The sequence below is a fragment of the Trichomycterus rosablanca genome, chromosome 17 (genome assembly GCF_030014385.1).
Source record: "Trichomycterus rosablanca isolate fTriRos1 chromosome 17, fTriRos1.hap1, whole genome shotgun sequence".
Lineage (NCBI taxonomy): Eukaryota > Metazoa > Chordata > Actinopteri > Siluriformes > Trichomycteridae > Trichomycterus > Trichomycterus rosablanca.
In genome coordinates, this window is record NC_086004.1 from 26724559 (window position 1) to 26746850 (window position 22292).

Here is a 22292-nt window from a genome sequence, read left to right on the forward strand (position 1 = left end):
ATGGCTGTATATTGAGTTATTTTGAGGGAAGAATAAATTTACACTGTTATATAAGCTGCACACAGACTACTTTTCATTGTGTCAAAGTGTCATTTTGTCAGTGTTGTCCCATGAAAAGATATACTTAAATATCTGCAGAAATGTGAGGGGTGTACTCACTTTTGTGATACACTGTACATGTAGTAATCCATGAGAAAATAACGGGTTATTATATAGAGGTTAAACAATTTCCCTCAGGATTAATAAAGTTCTGTCTATCTATCCATCCATCCATCCATCCATTCATCCATCCATCCTATCTATAATTATATCTTGCTGTGCTGACGGAAGCACTTATCTGCTTATAAGGCAATTTATGGTTTAAAAAAAGTTTCTCACTACTTAGCACGTCATACCACAGCCGGAGGTGAATTTACATTTTCAGCATACGCTTTTATCCAAAGCGACTTACACAATGAGCAATTGAGGGTTAAGGGCCTTGCTTAGGGACCCAACAGTGGCAACTTGGTGGTGGCGGGGCTTGAACCGGGAACCTTCTGCTTACTAGTCCAGTACCTTAACCACCGAGCTATCACTGGCCCTTTTGAATTCAAAGGTTCAAACAGCACTCAGATCATTTCCATAATACAATCTGACTAGAAAATGTATTTACATGTTTTTCTCATCACTGTGAACGTGAATACAATTTCCAGCAAACGTTCTAAAGTACAGCCGGAGGTGGATGAGTGGTGTGTTAGGCATGACTCGGCCATATCATGTATATTACTCATGGCAGGTGCATTGAGGGGCACCATTTAAAAAAGACAATATAAATGAAAAGCAATTGAAGATCTTTAAACAAAAAGCTTACTTGGGGGCATCAGACAGATGATCCCCGCCTTTATTGACACAGTGCAATACACAGCACGCCGTTTTAATGACTCTTTTTGTTGGCCTTTTGTGGTTTTGCGTGAATTTGCTGTTGTAATGATCTTTTTTGTCCCAGCAAACATTTGCACAGCCCTGGATGTTTCTGTGTGCTCTGTTCTTTTAATCCCTCTATTGTTTAAGGTAGCGCTAGCTTGGTGTGTGTTTTCATGCAAGTTGTACTGTAAGTAGCACTGCAGTAGGCTCCAGTCCCCAGTTTGCACATGGTGTCAGCCACTGGAAGCTCACGGAAGCTTTTCAAACGTTAACCATCCCCCTTTCTACTGTGTTTTCTTCACTTCTATAAACATAAGTTAGAAAGTTAAAAAAGACGCAGTTCATGCTTTATATGGGTCCTGATTGAAAAAGAATATAAAAACAATATAAATAAGACATTTACTGGCATTTTCTTGTTGTTTTAAACATTGCTTACAATATAGATGCTTTAGAATTAAAAGACGATGGAAATAAACGAATGTGCCAATGTTCTATGAGTACAGGTTTGTTAGCTTATTGTGCATGCTTGTTCACCTGTTAGTTGGTCTGCATTGTCCATATCACTGAGACATGTATATCTTTTTGTCTTTGGTACATTTCATTTCTCCACTGCTAATATTGAAAGACCACAATAGAAAATTATTTGATGAGTAACATGCAACAGGGCAGGACTCGAAATAAACAATGATCAAACATCTACTGGCTGAAAATTTCAAAGGATACAATTTGACACTATTAGACAAGCCTTTGGATAATATTTATCTTTAAACAATTAATAACATAATAATAATATTATTAATATTTGAATAATATGTATCTTTTATAGAGAACAATAAATTGTGTAGCAGTCGAGAAGGGGGGCAGCGTAGCTGATGGGAGGTGCACTTGCCAGTGATCTCTCAGTGCCAATTCCCAAGCATAGATAAAAATAGGAGGGTTGTGTCAGGAAGGGTATTCGGTCTGAAAACTGTGCCAAGTCTGGTAGGCAGACCACATCTGCTGTGGGAACCCCTAAATACGGGAGCAGTGGAAAAAATTGGGATTATATGGCCTTTAATTTGTCTTACACAACACACCTAGGTATGCTGTTATAATTTAGTTTTAACAATAGTTGACTATTAACTGTTATCTATAATTATTAACTGTAATATTCTTACAAATTAAGATTAAAAGCATAGCCATCAGCCGCTCAGGTGGTGCGGCGGTAAAATACACTAGCACACCAGAGCTGGGCTTTTCGAATACATCGTATCGAATCTCAGCTCTGCCATCCGGCTGGGCTGGGTGGCTATATGAACAACGTTTGGCTGTTGTTCATACAGGGTTAGGGAGCCAGATAGGGACCTCATTACTGATGCAATTACGACTTCTGCTGGCTGATTGATGGCGCCTGCGCAGAGTTGAGGAATAATGCTGATCAGGGTGTGGCTCTCCGTACACAGGGCTGATTCGCATATGAACTTGGCTGGTGCAGGTGAAAAAATGCAGTCAGCTATTTCACACATGTCGGAGGGGGAGTGTGTCAGGTCGCTTTCCTCAGTCAGGGCGGGGGTCAGCACCAGTAGAGAGGAAGCAAGACGCAATTGGGTAAAAATTGCACAAATTGGGAGGGAAAAAAAAGCATAGCCATCAGGACAAACCCTGAATGATAGATATCAAACTGTAAAGTACCTAGTGCAAATAATGATTAATATTATTTTGTAGTCAATGAATGAAAGCGTAGGAAGCTATGATTGATTCTGCTCATCTCAGGAGTCACTACCATTAAAATAAACATAACATGTATGGCTAGTACAACCCGGGAACAACCTGACAACACAAAAGACATCACTTAAAAGAACGTCTTGCATAGACTTTGTCTTCAGCTATGTACAGTACATATGCACTTTAATACAGATCCCATTTCAGATCAAATTACTAAAGGTCAGTTTTGCTGCAAAATCCTTATGAAGCAATCTTTTCTTTTTTTTTTCACAGATTGCTGTTCCAAAGTTGCATAATTATCCGGACAAGTTGGGAAACAATGCAGATGTCTAATGAAACAGAACTAAAGTCAGTGAGGGGGACGGACGTGACTTGCTCCAGCTCATCTGAACTGTGTGTGTGTGATTTATAATGGCAGCTTCTAAATATGGTCGACAGCAGAATATCAGAAACGACTTATAGAACTTAAGAGGGAATCGGGTTGTTAAGGCAGCAGAATGTTTAGGAATTTCAGGCTGGTCAGAAAATGGAAGTTTTTGCAGCTTATCTCTATGTGCTGTGTCCTGTCGACCCTCTTGGTCTGCTGGGAGGAGGTAGACCATCATGTCATAAGCCATGTCAGGTCCTACTCCTATCGCTACCTGATCAACAGATACGACTTCATTAACAAGAGCTTCGCTGTGAGTCGAGAGGAGGCAGACAGCTTTGGCAGGTTTCCATACCTCATCAACCCGCAGGAAATTTGTGCACACAAGGACGTGTTACTACTTCTCTTTGTTAAATCCTCTCCTGAGAACTTCAGAAGGAGACAGATCATTCGCTCTACATGGGGAAACCAAACTTACATCAAGCAGGAACTTGGGGTCAATGTGAAGGTGGTGTATGTTATGGGTGTCCACCCAAATCCACATCAGCGAGCTGCTGTTCAAAAGAAGCTCAATGATGAGGATCAGATTCATAGTGATTTGCTCCAGCAGAACTTTATGGACACCTTCCATAACCTGACTATTAAGCTGCTGCTGCAGTTCCGCTGGGCACATGCCAGCTGCGCCCATGCTCGCTTCCTAATGTCATCTGATGACGATGTCTTTGTTCACATGCCCAACTTGGTGCAGTCTCTCCAGGCGCTTAGCAAGCAGGACGTTGAGAATCTTTGGATCGGCCACGTTCATCGGGGTGCGCCTCCTGTTAGACTCAAGTCCAGCAAATATTACGTGTCCTTCCAGATGTACCAATATTCATCTTATCCAGATTACACAGCAGGTGCAGGATACGTGGTGTCCAGAGAAGTAGCAGCCAAAATTTACCATGCCACAATGACCCTCAACGCCTCTCTACATATTGATGATGTTTTCATGGGCATCTGCGCCGTCACGGTCGGGGTCTCACCCCAGGAACATGTTTACTTCGCTGGTGAGGCGAAAGCCCCCTATCACCCGTGTATTTATGAAAAGATGATCACTTCACACGGACATGAAGATGACGTCAGATATCTCTGGAAGGCAGCAACCACGCCAGAGGCAAAGGGCATCTCGTCAGGTTTCTTTGGGAACCTGTACTGTAAAGCTGTGAAAATGTTTCTGCTTTGTAAACCTTTCTTTTCAAACACGTACTCCTGCCGGGCAGCTTTTTCATAACATACTGTGAGCTTAACAATGTTAATGCAGTATTTATTGTCCTGAATTTCCCAAGTTACAATAAAAAAGTCAAAAGACATGTATGTAGGAATTTTTACCTCATTTTAAGTAGAAATATCAAATGTACCTCAGTCCTTTTTAGTCTTTCAAAGATTTTTTTAATAAAACATACTTTGTCTTTATTACCTGATTTTTCTCGTGTTTGTCACTCCCTCCGCCAACCTTTTCTCCCATACGCTTGTCTAGACTAACCAGTCACTTCCTGTTAGTAAAATGCCAAAGCCTTTTTCAGACCACAACCTTTTTTCTAAATAAATCCTAGTTGAATGAATAGTAGTTGATTTTCTCTTGGAGTTTTCTTTCAGCTCAGTCTAGTAGACTTACGGGTCTACTTACGTCAGATGTACGTGAACATCAAATGACCTAAACAAAATGACAGACATACTGTAACCTTTGGCTACAGACTAAAAACAAAACTAATGATAACTGCTCTTTCTGAAATGCTTTTATATCACTCACTCACTTTCTTAACCGCTTATCCAATTAGGGTCGCGGGTGGTGCTGGAGCCTATCCCAGCATTTCAATGGGCGCAAGACACACAGTAACACCCTGGATGGGGCGCCAGTCCATCACAGGGCAGACATAGGGTTGGGCGATATTGCCGATTTTCATACCGTCATACCGTCTTCATAAAATACCGCGGTATACGATTGAACGGCTCTTTCAAATGAACCGAGTCGCATCTCTGGGAACGGTTATATACAGTGTATCACAAAAGTGAGTACACCCCTCACATTTCTGCAGATATTTAAGTATATCTTTTCATGGGACAACACTGACAAAATGAAACTCTGACACAATGAAAAGTAGTCTGTGTGCAGCTTATATAACAGTGTAAATTTATTCTTCCCTCAAAATAACTCAATATACAGCCATTAATGTCTAAACCACCGGCAACAAAAGTGAGTACACCCCTAAGTGAAAGTTCCTGAAGGGTCAATATTTTGTGTGGCCACCATTATTTCCCAGAACTGCCTTAACTCTCCTGGGCATGGAGTTTACCAGAGCTTCACAGGTTGCCACTGGAATGCTTTTCCACTCCTCCATGACGACATCACGGAGCTGGCGGATATTCGAGACTTTGCGCTCCTCCACCTTCCACTTGAGGATGCCCCAAAGATGTTCTATTGGGTTTAGGTCTGGAGACATGCTTGGCCAGTCCATCACCTTTACCCTCAGCCTCTTCAATAAAGCAGTGGTCGTCTTAGAGGTGTGTTTGGGGTCATTATCATGCTGGAACACTGCCCTGCGACCCAGTTTCCGGAGGGAGGGGATCATGCTCTGCTTCAGTATTTCACAGTACATATTGGAGTTCATGTGTCCCTCAATGAAATGTAACTCCCCAACACCTGCTGCACTCATGCAGCCCCAGACCATGGCATTCCCACCACCATGCTTGATTGTAGGCATGACACACTTATCTTTGTACTCCTCACCTGATTGCCGCCACACATGCTTGAGACCATCTGAACCAAACAAATTAATCTTGGTCTCATCAGACCATAGGACATGGTTCCAGTAATCCATGTCCTTTGTTGACATGTCTTCAGCAAACTGTTTGCGGGCTTTCTTGTGTAGAGACTTCAGAAGAGGCTTCCTTCTGGGGTGACAGCCATGCAGACCAATTTGATGTAGTGTGCGGCGTATGGTCTGAGCACTGACAGGCTGACCCCCCACCTTTTCAATCTCTGCAGCAATGCTGACAGCACTCCTGCGCCTATATTTCAAAGACAGCAGTTGGATGTGACGCTAAGCACGTGCACTCAGCTTCTTTGGACGACCAACGCGAGGTCTGTTCTGAGTGGACCCTGCTCTTTTAAAACGCTGGATGATCTTGGCCACTGTGCTGCAGCTCAGTTTCAGGGTGTTGGCAATCTTCTTGTAGCCTTGGCCATCTTCATGTAGCGCAACAATTCGTCTTTTAAGATCCTCAGAGAGTTCTTTGCCATGAGGTGCCATGTTGGAACTTTCAGTGACCAGTATGAGAGAGTGTGAGAGCTGTACTACTAAATTGAACACACCTGCTCCCTATGCACACCTGAGACCTAGTAACACTAACAAATCACATGACATTTTGGAGGGAAAATGACAAGCAGTGCTCAATTTGGACATTTAGGGGTGTAGTCTCTTAGGGGTGTACTCACTTTTGTTGCCGGTGGTTTAGACATTAATGGCTGTATATTGAGTTATTTTAAGGGAAGAATAAATTTACACTGTTATATAAGCTGCACACAGACTACTTTTCATTGTGTCAAAGTGTCATTTTGTCAGTGTTGTCCCATGAAAAGATATACTTAAATATCTGCAGAAATGTGAGGGGTGTACTCACTTTTGTGATACACTGTATATGTTTTATATGTTCTTTTCATTTTTGAACCGTTCTTATTGTGTAATACACCAATTCTGCTTCACATCAGTACGGGGAATTAATCAGTCATAATAAAAGCTGTTTATTGTCGGAATTCAAATCCGAAATCCGAGTATCGCGAGTGAGCGCGACACACACACACACACACAGATAATATTATATTGTATAAACTTGCACAAGTGTGTTTTTTTGCAAGTTTGGGCTTGTTAGTGAATGTAACCGTATTCGGTACACAGATGTTATGTTGACATGCTAGCGCGTTGTGCCACCCCATCCCATGGTTTTGAATGGCAAGATACTAACTGTTAGCTTAGCAAGCAAAACCCGATTGAATCGCTGTCTAAGTAGCGCGTTCGAATAACCTATCTAATCTAATCTAATAAGTCATTGACTTATTAGAATCCTCTCTACTGAGGCAGCTGCCTATGTAGGCAGTAAGACAGCAAGGCAGCTCACTAGGTGTTTGAACACACCCTATGTAGAGCGCTCCCTAGCTTTTGTGTTATCACCTCAAACAGTGAGCACCTCCACAACCAATCAGTGAGCTCCAACCGCCTACAACTCCCGCCCCTTCCTTATTGTGGATGCGCGCCGGTCTTAAAGTCTCCGTTTTCAAGGTGGACCTTAAGCAGAAATTTGGCGCTTCACATTTTTAAAATACCGTCACCATTTTTAAATACCGTCAACATTTTTAAATACCGCGGTATACCGTAATACCTTCATACCGCCCAACCCTAGGCAGACACACACACACACACACACACACACACATTCACCTGTCTCCAATTAACCTGACTGCATGTTTTTGGACTGTGGGAAGAAACCGGAGCTCCCGGAGGAAACCCACGCAGACACGAGGAGAACATGCAAACTCCGCACACTGCCCCGTCTGGAGATCAAACCCAGGACCTTCTTGCTGTGAGGTGACAGTGCTGGCCACCGAGCCACCACGCTGCCCTGCTTTTATATCAGTAAATGATTTTTAAAAATTCATTTAAAATTAGTCCTGGTAATCAGGCACACCTACATGACCTGGGTGCATTTTTGTAGGTCAGAAGCATGCAAATGTTTTAAGTAAGTCTCACCATACATTTACATAACTCCTCCTCACATTCCTATTCAGCCCTCATTCATACAGTTTATCACAGGGCAAACACACCCACACTCACACATTCACACACAAGGCAGTTTTTAGTAGCTCCAGTAACCTGACTGAATGTCTTTGGTCTGTTGGAGGAAACCCGAGCACTGCGAGAAAACCCACACAGACACTGGGAGAACATGCAAACTCCAGCCAGAAAGGACCTGGACCACTCCACCTAGGAAACAAACCCAGGACCTTCTTGCTGACAGTGATACCCACCAAGGCACGGTGTCACCCAACAGTGTGTTATGGTCAGAAACTGATAATGATGATTGAGAACATATCTAAGACACACTGTACATTAGGAAATACTTATGGTCTGTAAATCTGCACATACGACCTGTACTGAATAAGGTAGGTGTGTCTAAAAAGTAATAAAATATAAAAAATGATGCACAAGACAACTGTAATACCTTCATCATGTGAGTAAATTATTTGATTAGTTGTGTTTTAAGGTGGTCAAGTGTAGGTACAAAGGAACTATGTTTGTATGGTTAACATTTCTGGAACCTTCTCTTACCTTCGTCTGTTAGACAGGCTCTCTTCTGTCTCACTGGTCATTAAGACATGACTCAAACCTCCTTGGCTCCCCTCATGCATAACTTCAATCTTAGGCAGCACACAGAGGAAATTATTTTATAAGAGTGAGTAAGAGCCACAAGAGAAAGAGCAAAAGCCCTGTGTACACAACTGTGGGATATATTCAGATTAAAAACAGTGCTGTTGTTTGATTTACCTTGATGCCTACTTTAGCTTTGCGAATGTTTTTCTTTCTTGCTAGCTCAGCATCAGTGGGCTGTTTAGTGGAGAAATTCTCAGATCCTTTGCGATTTGGAGCTAACAAAAGACAAAGTGCATATAAAACACTAAAATATAGTAAAACTAGAGACCTAAAAATGATAGATTCATAAAAGTTATATAGTCGCACTAAAAAATCGTTTGAGAAAACAATTGTTGGGTCTGTTTAAAAGATAAGCCGGGAGAATTGCATGTTATTAACAGAATTAATCTACAAAATACATAAACTACAATAGTATCACAAACTAAAACACACACACACAATAAAATGCATGATTCAAAATGTACTGAAATAAAAAGACATGACTGGTTTCTTTTTACCTAGAGACCCAAACGCGACATATGTTAATAAAATATGTTAAAAAAAGCAAATGAATTGTAACTGCATTAAAATGTGCAGATGTTTGTCCCCTGTACATCAGCAGTTCTCAAAATGTATAGACCAATACCAACCCTGCAAGTACAAACTATCATACACTGATCAACCAAAACATTAAAACCACCTCCTTGTTTCTACACTCACTGTCCATTTTATCAGCTCCACTCACCATATAGAAGCACTTTGTAGTTCAACAATTACTGACTGTAGTCCATCTGTTTCTCTGCATGCTTTGTTAGCCCCCTTTCATGCTGTTCTTCAGTGGTCAGGACTCTCCCAGGACCACTACAGAGTAGATATTATTATAATACATAGTAGGACTTCACATCTACAAGGTGGACCAACTAGGTAGGAGTGTCTAATAGAGTGGACAGTGAGTGGACACCTTCGTATTTAATAACTCCAGCAGCGCTGCTGTGTCTGATCCACTCATACCAGCACAACACACTAACACACCACCACCATGTCAGTGTCACTGCAGTGCTGAGAATGATCCACCACCTAAATAATACCTGCTCTGTAGTGGTCCTGTGGGGGTTCTGACCATTGAAGAACAGCATGAAAGGGGCCTAACAAAGCATGCAGAGAAACAGATGGACAGTCAGTAATTGTAGAACTACAAAGTGCTTCTATATGGTAAGTGGAGCTGATAAAATGGACAGTGAGTGTAGAAACAAGGAGGTGGTTTTATTGCTATGGCGGATCGGTGTATATTACAGGAACATATTTTTTCCTTGCACTTGCTCCAAGAAGGTCCAAAACTTTTTTTACCATCATGTAGGCACTTGAAGTTACAAGCATTGATGTCTGCGCTGAAATTCTCAAACTCCAAAGATGTTTCTGATCTATCCATATTTTTCTGGCATACTGTTCCCCGCTAAAATCTTACATTTTGAGCAGGTAATCATGTAAATGTTCAAGAATTCTGAAGGTCTGAGTTTTACTGCTAGACCACATTTATAAAATTTTGTTCTACTAAGCCTCTGAGCAACAGCTGCAGTCATTTCTGCACCATGGGTGACATATCCGGAGCTGGTTTTAGCACATAAGTGCAAGCTTTATAGGAAACATGGTCAAACCTCATATACCTCCAGCCTATGTAGAAGCATGCAGATATAGATTCAGCTTCCTGTAGCTTATCTACTCACCAGATCCTGTAGGTCGGGTGTTCTTTGGTGCTGGGCGCTTGGGTGAAGATTCAGGTCGAGGAGCTACAGGTTGGACGGGTCTGGTCTGCTTAGCAGATAGTCTTTTTAAACTAACGTTTCTCTTCTCAAACATCTCTTGTACTTCGTCCAAGCGCTTTAAAGAATTCTGCACATTGGTCTGCATGGACAGGAAAAGCAAATTAAATTATTAAAGAAATATTTAAAACAATGAATGGGTCATTTTACTACGATTAACTATTGTGAATTCATTCTGATCCTGATCAGGGTTAACTTTTAAGATTTCTTTATTTCATCCTAAATGTAATGTTGACATGAAGAAGTTGAACATTTACATGAGGGAAACTGGCTGCTTATTTTCTACTTAAATATTCCAATATTCAAACATTATTTTTATTAAGAGCAAGTTTAGTTGAGGAACAAAAATAATATGATTCTCTCTTAAGAAATGTGTCCACAGAAATACTCCCCAATCTTGTGGAGAAGCCTTCTCAGAACTGCAGAGGCTGTTGAATGTGTCATTGAACAACAAGCCCAAGAACAAATGTACACATACTTCTGGCCATAAATAGAACAAATTAAAACCATTTTAAAATATATTATTAGATTCTTCATGTTGGTCAATATTTGCTCTGATCACAGCTTCTCTCAATGAGGTTCATTTATAATACATTAATCAGGTGTTTCCAAATGTGACTGGTAGTGTAGAACTTAATTAATCTCATTATTTAATTTCACTTAATTAATTTGAATGATAATAAATTGAATTATTAATGAGCAACATCCTCACACACACCTTTATGAGATCAGAAAGGATGATCTCATGTTGGTTGTAGAGTTCTTTGAGCTGACTAAGCTGCTGTTCCTTTGCAGTCTCCATGTAGTTCTGGATGTCCTGCAGAGCCGCCTCTGCCCCCTCCTGAGACTGGCACTTATCCACTGCCTGAGATGCCAGCAGGTATACGCCACTCTCGCACCAATGGTTCACCTGCAAGCACAAACAAAAACACACTTTACACTTGGACTTCTCACCAGATGAACACCGACAGACCAGACGTTCAGCCAGTTTGGACCATTATTAGGCAACCACATTAGAAATCTAAGGTTGTCTTGGTCATTCAGTTTAAAATTCCAAGCAGCATAGTTTACTTTAACACCTCCTTAATAAACTCTTTAAACATTACTGACACCTTACACTCTGTTCAAATTTTTTTTTTCATCAAATGCTTTATCCTGGTCAGGATTGTAGCAGGTCCAGTTCCTCTGGGACACAAGAGGCAGGAATACCCGGGGCAGCGGGCCACTCCACTACAGAACATCAGCCAGGCTGGCCAATCACATCAGCAGAGATTCAAACCCATGTCTCAGAGATGGTGGGCTAGCTTAATAGATCCCTACACCACCCAAACTCTTGTTTCACTGGGGTATATACAGTATGTACATATGAGGTCAACATATAAATACAGATCAAATTCTCTTATTCAGTCCTTAACACGTTGACCTTCATAAATTAGAAAACGCCTACGACTACAGTTAGGGCAAAAATTACAAAGTTCCTATTAACTGGATCTGTGACAGACTTGCCTAGACTAGGACCTGACTTTTTTGCCCCCCCTTACAGTGCATAGGATGGTATGAGAGGCAAAAAAAGCTCCCCAGATTCACTGTTGGTGACCCCAAGATGTAAATTTTTTCTGCAACTTGGCAAGTTTTTAATACTGTTGGAGGGGGAGTGTTAGCCTGCAACCTTTCTAGCCTGCGACAGCCTAATATGTCACGAAGAGATAGAGTGCACAAGGAACTAAGCATATCCAAACTGGGTGCAAAATGGGTAAAACAACACACACAAAATAATAAGAGATTCCTTAAGTTTATGCATGCATGATAGATGAAATAAAGGCTTAAACATGAATGCATGAGAATTATAGATCAGATGCATTACGGCCCATAACAACTGTGATGTGGCAGAATATATCCAGTGAGATCCTGGTAAAAATTCTGAATAGCTCAACTTTAGGCAAATTAGTGCAACTGCCATGTGCATTAAACACAAGAGTTAATGAGGCTGGAGCTTTACTTGTACTTTTGCTCCACATGCATGAAACATACTTATCTGTAAATGTAAGTAGGTGTGTCAGAACAAAAATTCCTTTTACTCTGACAGAACATGGAGCTATAAAATGTCCTTCATAAATCACGCCCTGATCCAGCAGCTACATTTAGATTGATTGTTTTGTTAATCTTCTTGTATGCACTGCTCTTTGTTAACTGATTCTGTTATTCTGTGACGTTTCCACTGGTGTAATGCAGATAATTGTGCATTTTGCGTATGTGACACGCATTTCAGACAGCTGACCTTGTCCATGCACGTATGGATCTCGAGTGACTTGGACAGGAAGTCATATTTTTTCTTGGCCTCGTTGTTGAAGTCATCACAGATGCGCCGCAGTTCCACACATTTGGGCCGGATGGAATCGACAGCATAATGGTTGCTCTGGATTAACTGGTCTCCATGTAATGCATGCAGCTGTGCCTTCTCCAGAGATTCCTGTAAAAAAGAATGGACACAATGCACACAAAAATTATTTAGGTAATTTACAAGGTGAAATGATTTTAGGGGCTTTTGAGCATTTGGAAAATGTTTTTTACCTAAGGACATATTTAAACTGAATTCATTTCTATCTGGAATTATCAACTGGTGTTGGACACTTTGTTATTATAGTATATATTTAAAATATTTATGTTTTGTTCAGTAAGAACATGAAATAATGTAGGGTTTAAAAACACTATTCCAGCCGCTCAGGTGGCGCAGTGGTAAAATACCCTAGCACACCAGAGCTGGGATCTCGAATACATAGTATCGAATCTCAGCTCTGCCACCTGGCTGGGCGACCACACGAACAACAATTGTCTGTTGTTCAAGGGATGGGAAAGCTGGACCAGGGTTCCTCATAAATGGCGCAATTACGACCTCCGCTGGCTGATTGATGGCACCTGCGCAGAGTTGGGAAATAATGCTGATCATGGTGTGGCTCTCCATGCACAAGGCTGATCTGCATATGAACTTGCCTCATGCAGGTGAAAAGAACTGATCACGTGTCAGAGGGGGCATGTGTCAGTTGCGAAGCTCCTCAGTCAGCAGTGGAGAGATGTATCGGTGGAGGTGAAGCGTAAAGAAACCAGGGTAATTGGATACGACTAGATTAGGGGAGAAAATTGGGGGGCATAAGAAAATAACAGTAAAAGACAGTATAGGAAATAATATAAGTGTATATAATAGTATTAGTATAATAGTGTCATATCAAAGCGTTAATTTTTTTCACTTAAAACGATTAATAGAAAAATGGCCAGTAAACTGTAGCAGTGATGTAACTGTGCCTGAAAGAACCAAAGACTTGACAACAAGGAACTTTCTGCATTAGTACATGATGGTAGTAAACTGTAGATTTCCTCTTTTAAAAGAGGAAGAGGTTGGATGACATTTCCACATTTGTTTTTGCTGTTAGACCACAAATGGTCCGTAAAAAATTATGTAAAGAACTAAGCAGTGAATAAAACAGACCTGAGCTTTGTTCTGCAGGCTCCTCAGTTCTTTAATAAGTTGCTCCAAGCGTCCGACCCCATCCCCGGTGTCTGAGAGTGCCAGCAAAGCCTCCAACAGGCTGTCCAGAGACAGTTTTACCTAAAAACACAAATACATGACAATTAGTAGAAGGATATCATGATAAACTTCAAAATCTACTTGATCAGAAACTGTTTCTGTACCTCTCTAAAGTCCTGCTCAAAATGTCTTAGTTGCAGACATTGCTCTAACTTGAGATGATGTTTGGACCAGAACTGTTCAAACGCATTTTCTGTCTCGTCCAGCTGAGCCAACAACCTGTAATCAACGAAAACAATCAATTCATTTTATAACTATGAATATACAGATGTGAGAACTGTTGAGATCTTTTTGGGCATGTTCTCCCGATGTACTTTAATGAGCAAAGACAGTAGCCAAGCTTGCCTGCAGTCCAGATCTGTCATTCACTTATTTATTAATTGTTTGTTTTATCACCACTTTATCCTATTCAGGGTGGCAGTGGGTCCGATTCACTGGGTCAAAAGCAGGAAACACTTGGACAGGTCGCCAGTCCATTACAAACACTCACTCGGGGCAATTTTAGTAACTTGAGGACCTGACTGCATGTCTTTGGGCTTGTGGGAGGAAACCAAAGCACCCAGAGGAAACCCAAGCAGACACAGGGAGAACATGCAAACTCCACACAGAAAGCCCAGGACCTTATTGCTGTGAGGCGTCACTAATACCCGACGAGCCACCATGCCAACCATTCCAGATCTGTGTTTTATCGAAAACGTAGGATGCATCATAAAGATAAGAATTAGACAAAGGTGGCCACAGACAAACAGCTGAAGTGTTAAGAACTGTAAGAATTGGTGTCTTTATTTCCCAAATGATTAAAATGTCTTATTAATAGAAAAGGTGATGATAGAAAACGTGCCTCTGTACCAAGTTCTTAAATGTGCAGGCATGAAAATCTTACCTGGTTTATTTAGAATTAGTTTACAAACTAAAAAATAAGTCTTATAAGAAATCTATCCATTGCATTGTTGTCAGTTCAATAAAATTGTGTTTTTTATTGCACGCATATAAAATGTCTCAACTTTTTCTTTTTAAGTGGGGTTTGTAAATGTCATGTGAGTCACCTAAGTGTTTTTGGCCACCTATTTTAAATGAATCAGATTAATTTAAAAACAGATAGATTAATATAAACTTTATCATAGTTTGGTGACTTATTTTGCAGCCATGAAACTGACCTCTCAACAGTGTTCTGGTTTTCCATTTCATCTGAATTTAGTTTGTGGTTCTCAGACTTGCTGGCTTGGTCTTTGATGCAGGTGAGCAAAGTTGTTCCTTGTTTCAGTGCCAATCTAAGTTCATCCTGAAACACAGAAGCACAATTCAGTGCATATGTAATATGTTAAGAAAGACTGTATGTATGGTTTATGTGTAATACTGTACGGTAGTGGGTGTGTTTATACATGTTTGGTTATCTTGACTGTGCTTTGATACTTGAGTGCTGGACTACCTTGAGCTTGTCATGTTTTTCTGTGTGTGCTGTCAGCAGATCTTTGGTGCATTGCCTGTCATTGGGGAGCTCGGTTTCCGCTAGGTCTGTTCCAAATTTCTGCAGCATTTGGGCTGTAATCTTCACCGTGACAGCAAAGTTTTCAATAGCCTAAGCAGCAAACATTCAGGTTACGGATGAGGTTAAACCTATGCTACAAAAACTGATATAGGGTATATAAGGTAAAAATATTTTTTGATCATTTGGCAGATGGTCTTATATAAATACTACAGGACAATAATGATACCAGATTAAACTGGAATTAAAAAAGATACATTAATAAAATTGTAGTGAATTTACAGGCATGATTTAGCTCGATGTGAAACACTGACTTACTGTGCGATGGTGAATCCACTGACTGTGACAGTATTGCAAACTGCCACCCAGATCACAAGTCAGCTGGCCTTTGTCCACATAGCCATGCAGATCTGACAGGGAATTCAGCATGACAATCTAAAAGATAAGCAAAAACATGTAGAATACAGTATAAACAATTATACCAGCCACTTTCAGTTACACAATCCATTAAAACATATTCACAGGCCTTGACTTCACACTATATTGTGTTCTAGATTTAAGTTTAAATTAATATAATTGTTATTGTTACCCATAGATATATTTCTACCAGTTTTGCATACCTGGATTTGGGCAGTTAAAAATGGCATCTATGTCCATTCAAAGTTAAATCCACACCACAATCAAATGGCCAAATATCAAAGCATCTGAATACTCTCTAAATCTGCTGTATATATTTTATACTTGCGTAAATATATATTTAATTTGCAGGAAATTATTCAAGTGTAATTCTGAACAAGAAAACACAAACGGATTGAATCCTCTTCTACCTGTCACAGTACAGAAGGGAACATGTCGGTATATTTGAACATTAAATCACAACTTATAATAAATCAGCAGCTTCAATTACATTACAGCATTTGAGTCTTCCAGGTATTTAACAGACACAACAGGCCAAAATGGTAAACTGCCACCACTGAGCTACCAATCCATCCAAAAAAAGCGCTGATGCCATTTATTTTAACATGATTACTCAGTGATTATAAGTGTGATTTAGTGGTAGAATAATATGCACTGGTTTGAACTTTTAGCCACACTCTGCAGTAATCATGTCAGCCACCTTTGTCATTCAGGTCAGTAAACTATGCATTTAAAATTTATTTTAATCCCAGGCTTAAAGAAGTATTTGTTATGCTTCTTTTACCAACTTGAACATTATGGTATTTTAAGTTTTCATATCCAGAATACAGGAAAGCCGGTAGCTTACAAGCATATCTGGTGGGGCCACTTTTTTTTAGCATATTCTTCTGAATGAATTTAATGTGTTTTGTAATATAAATCACATAATCAGCATAATAGTCTGAGTTAAAACTTTTCCAAATGTACATGAAGTTCAGAATGTCTTAGTATTTGGCATGGCCGCATTTATCAGAATTTTCTGAGCATAAGTTTGAATGAAAATGGTCAGTTTCACAGATGTGCATATTTGCCATTCAGTAGGTTTAAATACTAAAAACGGTTTTAGATGGTCACTATTGGTTTTAATCTATTTCCCCCAATGTAAAATGTACTGAACTAAATACAAGTCAATCGAGAACACAGCCATTAGAGTGGCTCCTCTTAATACTGTTTAATATGATGGATCTTCAAAAAGTTTCAGCACTTTTATATTTTAATTGGAACTGGTGAGGGTGGGAGGAGTAGTAATCGGTCGTGTCTGAGAGACTGAGAGACGCTTATAGTCCGGATTTAGCGGCATCTGATTCTCACCCTTTTAAACCGCTCAAAGAAGCTTTAAGGGGATGAAGATTTTCATGTGATGGTGATGTGAAAGCAGCGGTGCATCAGTGGCTATGAGCTCAATCAAAATCATTTTTGCTGATGGCATTAAGAAGTTGGTACAACACTGGAAGAATGCACTGGAAGGTGCCGATGTAGAAAAGTGATGTTATTCGTTTTCACAATTCTTAATAAATAGAGTTTAAAAAGTGCTGAAACTTTTTAAAGAACCCTCGTACATTGTATTATATTGACATGCAAGTTTGACAGTGGTGAGTGAAAAATAAACTCAGCCCACAAGCACACATATTCAACACATGCACAGAATATCTATGTGTTGGCATAAAAAGACTTACTGCCACCACTCACCCACAGAAACAACAATGAGAAGCATGCAAGAGTCTGTCTAAATAAATATATAGATTCACATTCTTTTCATAATGAGAAATGAGATGAGATGCTTCATACACTTTAGTTTAATACAACACAGATGAAGCATGCTTACCGGTACCTTCATTTTAAAGTCATCACGGTGTAACCGGATACCGATGTCAGCGATGGCTCTCTGGAGGAAGCGTGAGGGCCTCAGGACGAGGACTAGCTGCAGATTGCCAGGGAATGCTCCCTGTTTAACACACACACAAAAAATGCTTCATGTCACTTTTAGGTTCTAATTCATGAGGAATAAATTTGTTGATTGGTCTGAAAGCCATCACTGATGCTCGGCAATATTTGAATATTGCGTTCTCATGGGCTGTAGTTCGACAAAGCACTCGCTGCCACTTGCAACCTTTCACACTACACGACTTTGAGTTGGCGACTGGTCCAGATATTTAACATGCTAGATATTTTTCTTTAGCCGCTCAGATCAAGTCGTTCGAAAGTTCGCACATAGCAATCGAGAGGCGGGTTTAGATCCCCGAGTGAACGCCGAGTTGCCTCCAGACTGCCACATCTAGTGCCGACCTGTCGGCAAGCAAAAATCTAGGCATTAAGAGATTCTTAGAATTCAGGTCAACTTTCTAAGTATATTAAATACAAATTGTCACATGTATTTAACTGGATTGTAAATAATTGTGATTATACCTGTTTTTGTTTATTAAAAATTTTAAATTAAAATTTAAATAAATAAATAATAAACACTGAACGTTTTCATGACCTTTTGATTGTTTTTTTATTTACCTAGGGTGCCATTAATCCCAACTGACTATTATACCAATATTATTATGTAGTAATTATATAGAAAATGATTACAAAAACAAATTGCTTTACATCTAGAGCAACTGTTAAATCAGTCATTAACCTTGGTTTACAGCTCTACTCATTTTGAGGACCCTGATCTCTCAGCTCTACACATTTTGCATTGATGTAAAATACCAGAAAATGATTTACAGTCACAGTTACAGACAAACGTAACCTTTGTAACCTTTTATTGAGCAGAATACATTTAGACCTAGGGATGTTAATAATTGACCCATTAACCAATAACCAACAAATCAGTCATCGTTCCATTAATGCTGTCTGTAAAAATGTCATTTAAATTTATTTCCAACAGCGAGCCCTTGTTTCAAGCATAGCTTCAGGAGCTACGTTTGTGTACGCTGTGTAGAGCAGGAGCAGCACAGAGCAGCATTAAGACTCCTCCTTGCCTACTTGATGAACTACTTTGTCCACATTTTTTAAAAATATGTAAATCAGTTAGTTTACATGGTGGCATTAGGGTTATTGATTTGTTAGGAAAATGCCTCACTCATAGGTTAAGCAGTGGAACAGAGGTAGCTTAGTTGGTAGAGCTTCAGGCTATCAATAGGAAAGTTGTAGATTTGATTCCTGGCTCTGCCATGCTTCCACTGTTGGGCCCTTTTGTAACAATGAGCAAGGTGACGAGGACTTTAAGTCCAGGGGTAACTTATATAAGAGTAAAAACATATCATTGTGTGTATATGTATATATGGCATGTGTATATATGTGTATATTTCACATGTACATATGACAATTTTTTACTTGTATTTTTACTACATTTTCTGACACAGACTCTTACAAAATATAAAAGTTAAGAATGTTAAGAAATATATGCCTTAGTTCATTTCTTCTATTAGACAATTGACAGCATTACCATTGTGTTTTAACCTCTTTAACATTCACATTTTAACATTTATTACTCTTTATCCCCAATTACACTACTTTAGGGAGAGTTCTGTAGTTTAGGACATTTATAATAAAAGCCGTTTTTAACCTGTATTATTATTGTCAGCTTGATTCGAACCATGTTTACTGACGATAACATTTTGATCAGTAATGAGCTTAAAACCATTGTTAAGCTGTTAAAAGTGTTTTTCTGTTCATAATATTTTGCATGTGTCCCACTAAATGTCTTTTAGTTCCTCAGACAGTGTTATAAATACAAGAAAAACACAATAGAAGAAGGTGATGCATCACCTATATCACTCATGTGAAAAAGTGACAGCTGCAACAACTGCAACCAAACACTTCCAACAGCTTCTATAGATTTTGTCCCACTCTTTGCAGAATCGCTTTATTTCAGCCTCAGCGAATGGCTTTCAAGCATGAACTGCCCATTTCAAGTCCTGTATTAATTTTGTGTAGTATTCAGAGGTGGATTTGCTGCTGAAAGTATTGAAGATTTTAGATTTAAGCCTGGTTATCTAATCTTGATAATACATTTATTGTAAGTATAAACTAAACCCGCTAAGTTTCTATTTCAGAAAAATAAAAGTTTACATTTCCAGTCTGACAACTTATCAGATTCTATTAAAAAAAACAAAGAACTTGTATGGCAAAAAAAAGGAGCATGTACGCACTGCTATTCGAGCCAGCGAGGCCTTGACCGAACTCCATTTGTCCCGCCGGCGGTCGATTATAATTATGAAGCCGATACTGGCCGCATCCAAACTGAAATACAAGAGAACGAAATGTTTAATTACTGGAGGAAGGAAACTCACCAAGTTCAGTAAGTTCTGTCAGATGGTTAAGCAAGTTTAACATAAACTAGCTAAACAATATGCACAGTATGTAGACAATTTAGAGCTTTATCTCTACTATGAAAGTGTCCATTTACCTGCTTAAAATAAAAGTTAATAGAGCTTGTATTTAAATTACAGCTGCTTCTAGAAAGTGGTTCAACAGAAGCAGATTCTCAATATTGTATAAATTAATATTTAACATGTATAGTCAGTGATATTTTGGATAGGATTGGTTCAGCTAAGGGCTGTAACAGGCTGCAGAGAATTCTAAATTTCTATACTGAATGATAAGTAGTTGTTGCGCCCGTGGAGGCTAATTATTCCTCCCATTACAGCCCTCGCCTAAACCACACCTGTCACATGCAAATAGTTAATAGGTTTGGTCGACTCCAATGATGACTGACCCTTCTTCATATTCCTATAAAATTCCTAATAATTCCTAATAATATCCAATTTGTGTTGTATATAATGGTTAATTATTTGGTAATGATATCAACAGAAAATAGGAAGCAGCTCAGTTAGCTGACAGCATTATTTCTTTTTGTAAGGAGGAAGTAGGAATGTATATTTTTAGCATGGTATCATTTTAATAACTTCATATAATAGCTACATAAACAGTCCTGTTGGCTTGACACAATTTTTTTAGTATTTAAATATACTTTAATGATAAACAAAAATGGTTTAGATCTATGTCTACTATTTTGTAGCTCAATCAAAGCACTGGGCTTGAAAAACAGACCACAACTGTGGGTAAAACTGTGGTAAGGCTGCAAAAGCTCTGAGCACTTCAAATGACATTTAACAGTTTTTAACCTTTAATATGTCACCAGTCTGTGCCTGCACTGGCTTTCTTCAAATCTGAAAATGCTTTTGAGAAATAACACCTCCATAGAGCTGTTACAAATAGCACTCTATGTGAAACTAAGAAACCTGAAAACTTAACAAACAAGCAAAATGGGAAAAGTGTGATGGGTCACCTGGGTATACTGGTCAGATATGTCACAACATTTATGAAGTCCTCATCAGGAAGCTCATTAAAATCAGAGTATTCTGGAAATGTGATGATCGGGGCTCCATCTTTCCCTCTTCCTCCTGTGTGGACAGAAACAACAATTTTTACATTGAAGTTTAAAGTACTCTACACAAGAAACGTTTTCTCTAATGATTTTTGTGAATTGAATCTGGAAATATGTTCTGTTGTATCAAAAAAAGAGTGAAGGAACTATAGTATATAAATGGATATTGTTCTATTTTCGCGGTTGCTGTCTTGTAATAAATCACACAGTGTGGATAAACTGCATGATAACTGAGAACATTGATCAATATCCAATATGGTTCGTTCATGCACTCTTACTATGTTTCAACCACAAGGTGGAGGCACTGAGCTCTGGAGAATTTGCTGTGAGGGTACCAGTTAAAACTGCTGAGCTAGTGATATACTGTATATATAGCATCGTTTCCTAAAGAGATTATTTATTTACAACATTTTACACTTTGTCAGTTTTTCTTAAACCCTTCAGGGTCCAGACACCACAACACTTCATGCAAGCAAACACACTGAACCTGCAGAACCTTTCCTTGTAGGCAAGGTGCATGTGAGCAAATAATGCAAGTGTTAACCATTCTTTCTAATAACCACTTTCTCTAATAGCCATTTCAATTATTAAAGTACCTTCAGGGCAAAACAATCTGTACTGGATTCCAGAATTAGAATCTCTTATTAAGCATTAATGTTTGATGCCATCCCAAATATGCATGTTAAGCATAAAATGAAAGTAAAGCTTCATGGGCTTTATTTTTTACCGCAAGTTCTGGGAAAGCAGTTCATTAATAATGTAAAGTTTTCTTGACTGTGGTCAGTCACCAATGTTCCAGACCTGTTATGTATATATATTGAACAAATGGTGCTAGTTTATGTAAGTAAATGTGTGTTTTGTATTTAATGTGTGTTAAAACTGTGAGGGACTATGCACCCAAGATTTTCACTCACCTTTCACACCTGTTTTAATGTGATGTGACTTCTTGTGGTTTTTTTGTTTTTTTTGTGGGTTTGTGGTTACATTTGACTATCCAGGCACATTTCACATGATCTGAATTTAAGGCAAATTTATCTCCAAATTCACCCCTCACCAACATCATTCCATAATATTTGTAGCTTTGTACATTTTCATGTGTCCATGTAGCCAACAGTTGAGATTTGGCAATAACAGCTAATACGCAGGTGG

The 22292-nt window shown here is 39.3% G+C and overlaps 2 protein-coding genes across 6 annotated transcripts in view; one reads left to right on the forward strand and one right to left on the reverse strand.

The window, feature by feature from the left end:
• The window catches only part of mcf2l2 (MCF.2 cell line derived transforming sequence-like 2), a 94310-nt gene that overhangs the window by 48452 nt on the left and 23566 nt on the right, over positions 1–22292 (reverse strand). For 4 of the 5 annotated variants that reach the window (XM_063013281.1, XM_063013283.1, XM_063013284.1 and 1 more), the window contains exons 3-15: positions 21045–21159; positions 19906–19996; positions 17589–17708; positions 15626–15742; positions 15251–15400; positions 14979–15103; positions 13926–14040; positions 13723–13842; positions 12517–12708; positions 10957–11148; positions 10143–10320; positions 8554–8654; positions 8338–8426 (exon numbers count right to left, since the gene is read on the reverse strand). In XM_063013281.1, the coding sequence (XP_062869351.1) occupies positions 8338–8426; positions 8554–8654; positions 10143–10320; positions 10957–11148; positions 12517–12708; positions 13723–13842; positions 13926–14040; positions 14979–15103; positions 15251–15400; positions 15626–15742; positions 17589–17708; positions 19906–19996; positions 21045–21159 (1705 nt within the window). The remainder of the gene's footprint in view (positions 1–8337; positions 8427–8553; positions 8655–10142; positions 10321–10956; positions 11149–12516; positions 12709–13722; positions 13843–13925; positions 14041–14978; positions 15104–15250; positions 15401–15625; positions 15743–17588; positions 17709–19905; positions 19997–21044; positions 21160–22292) is intronic. The other variant, XM_063013282.1, reaches the window with a different exon arrangement.
• On the forward strand, positions 3105–4510 carry b3gnt5a (UDP-GlcNAc:betaGal beta-1,3-N-acetylglucosaminyltransferase 5a). The gene has a single exon (XM_063013287.1). It carries the CDS (start codon positions 3105–3107, stop codon positions 4242–4244), a length of 1140 nt encoding a protein of 379 aa, XP_062869357.1. The 3' UTR covers positions 4245–4510.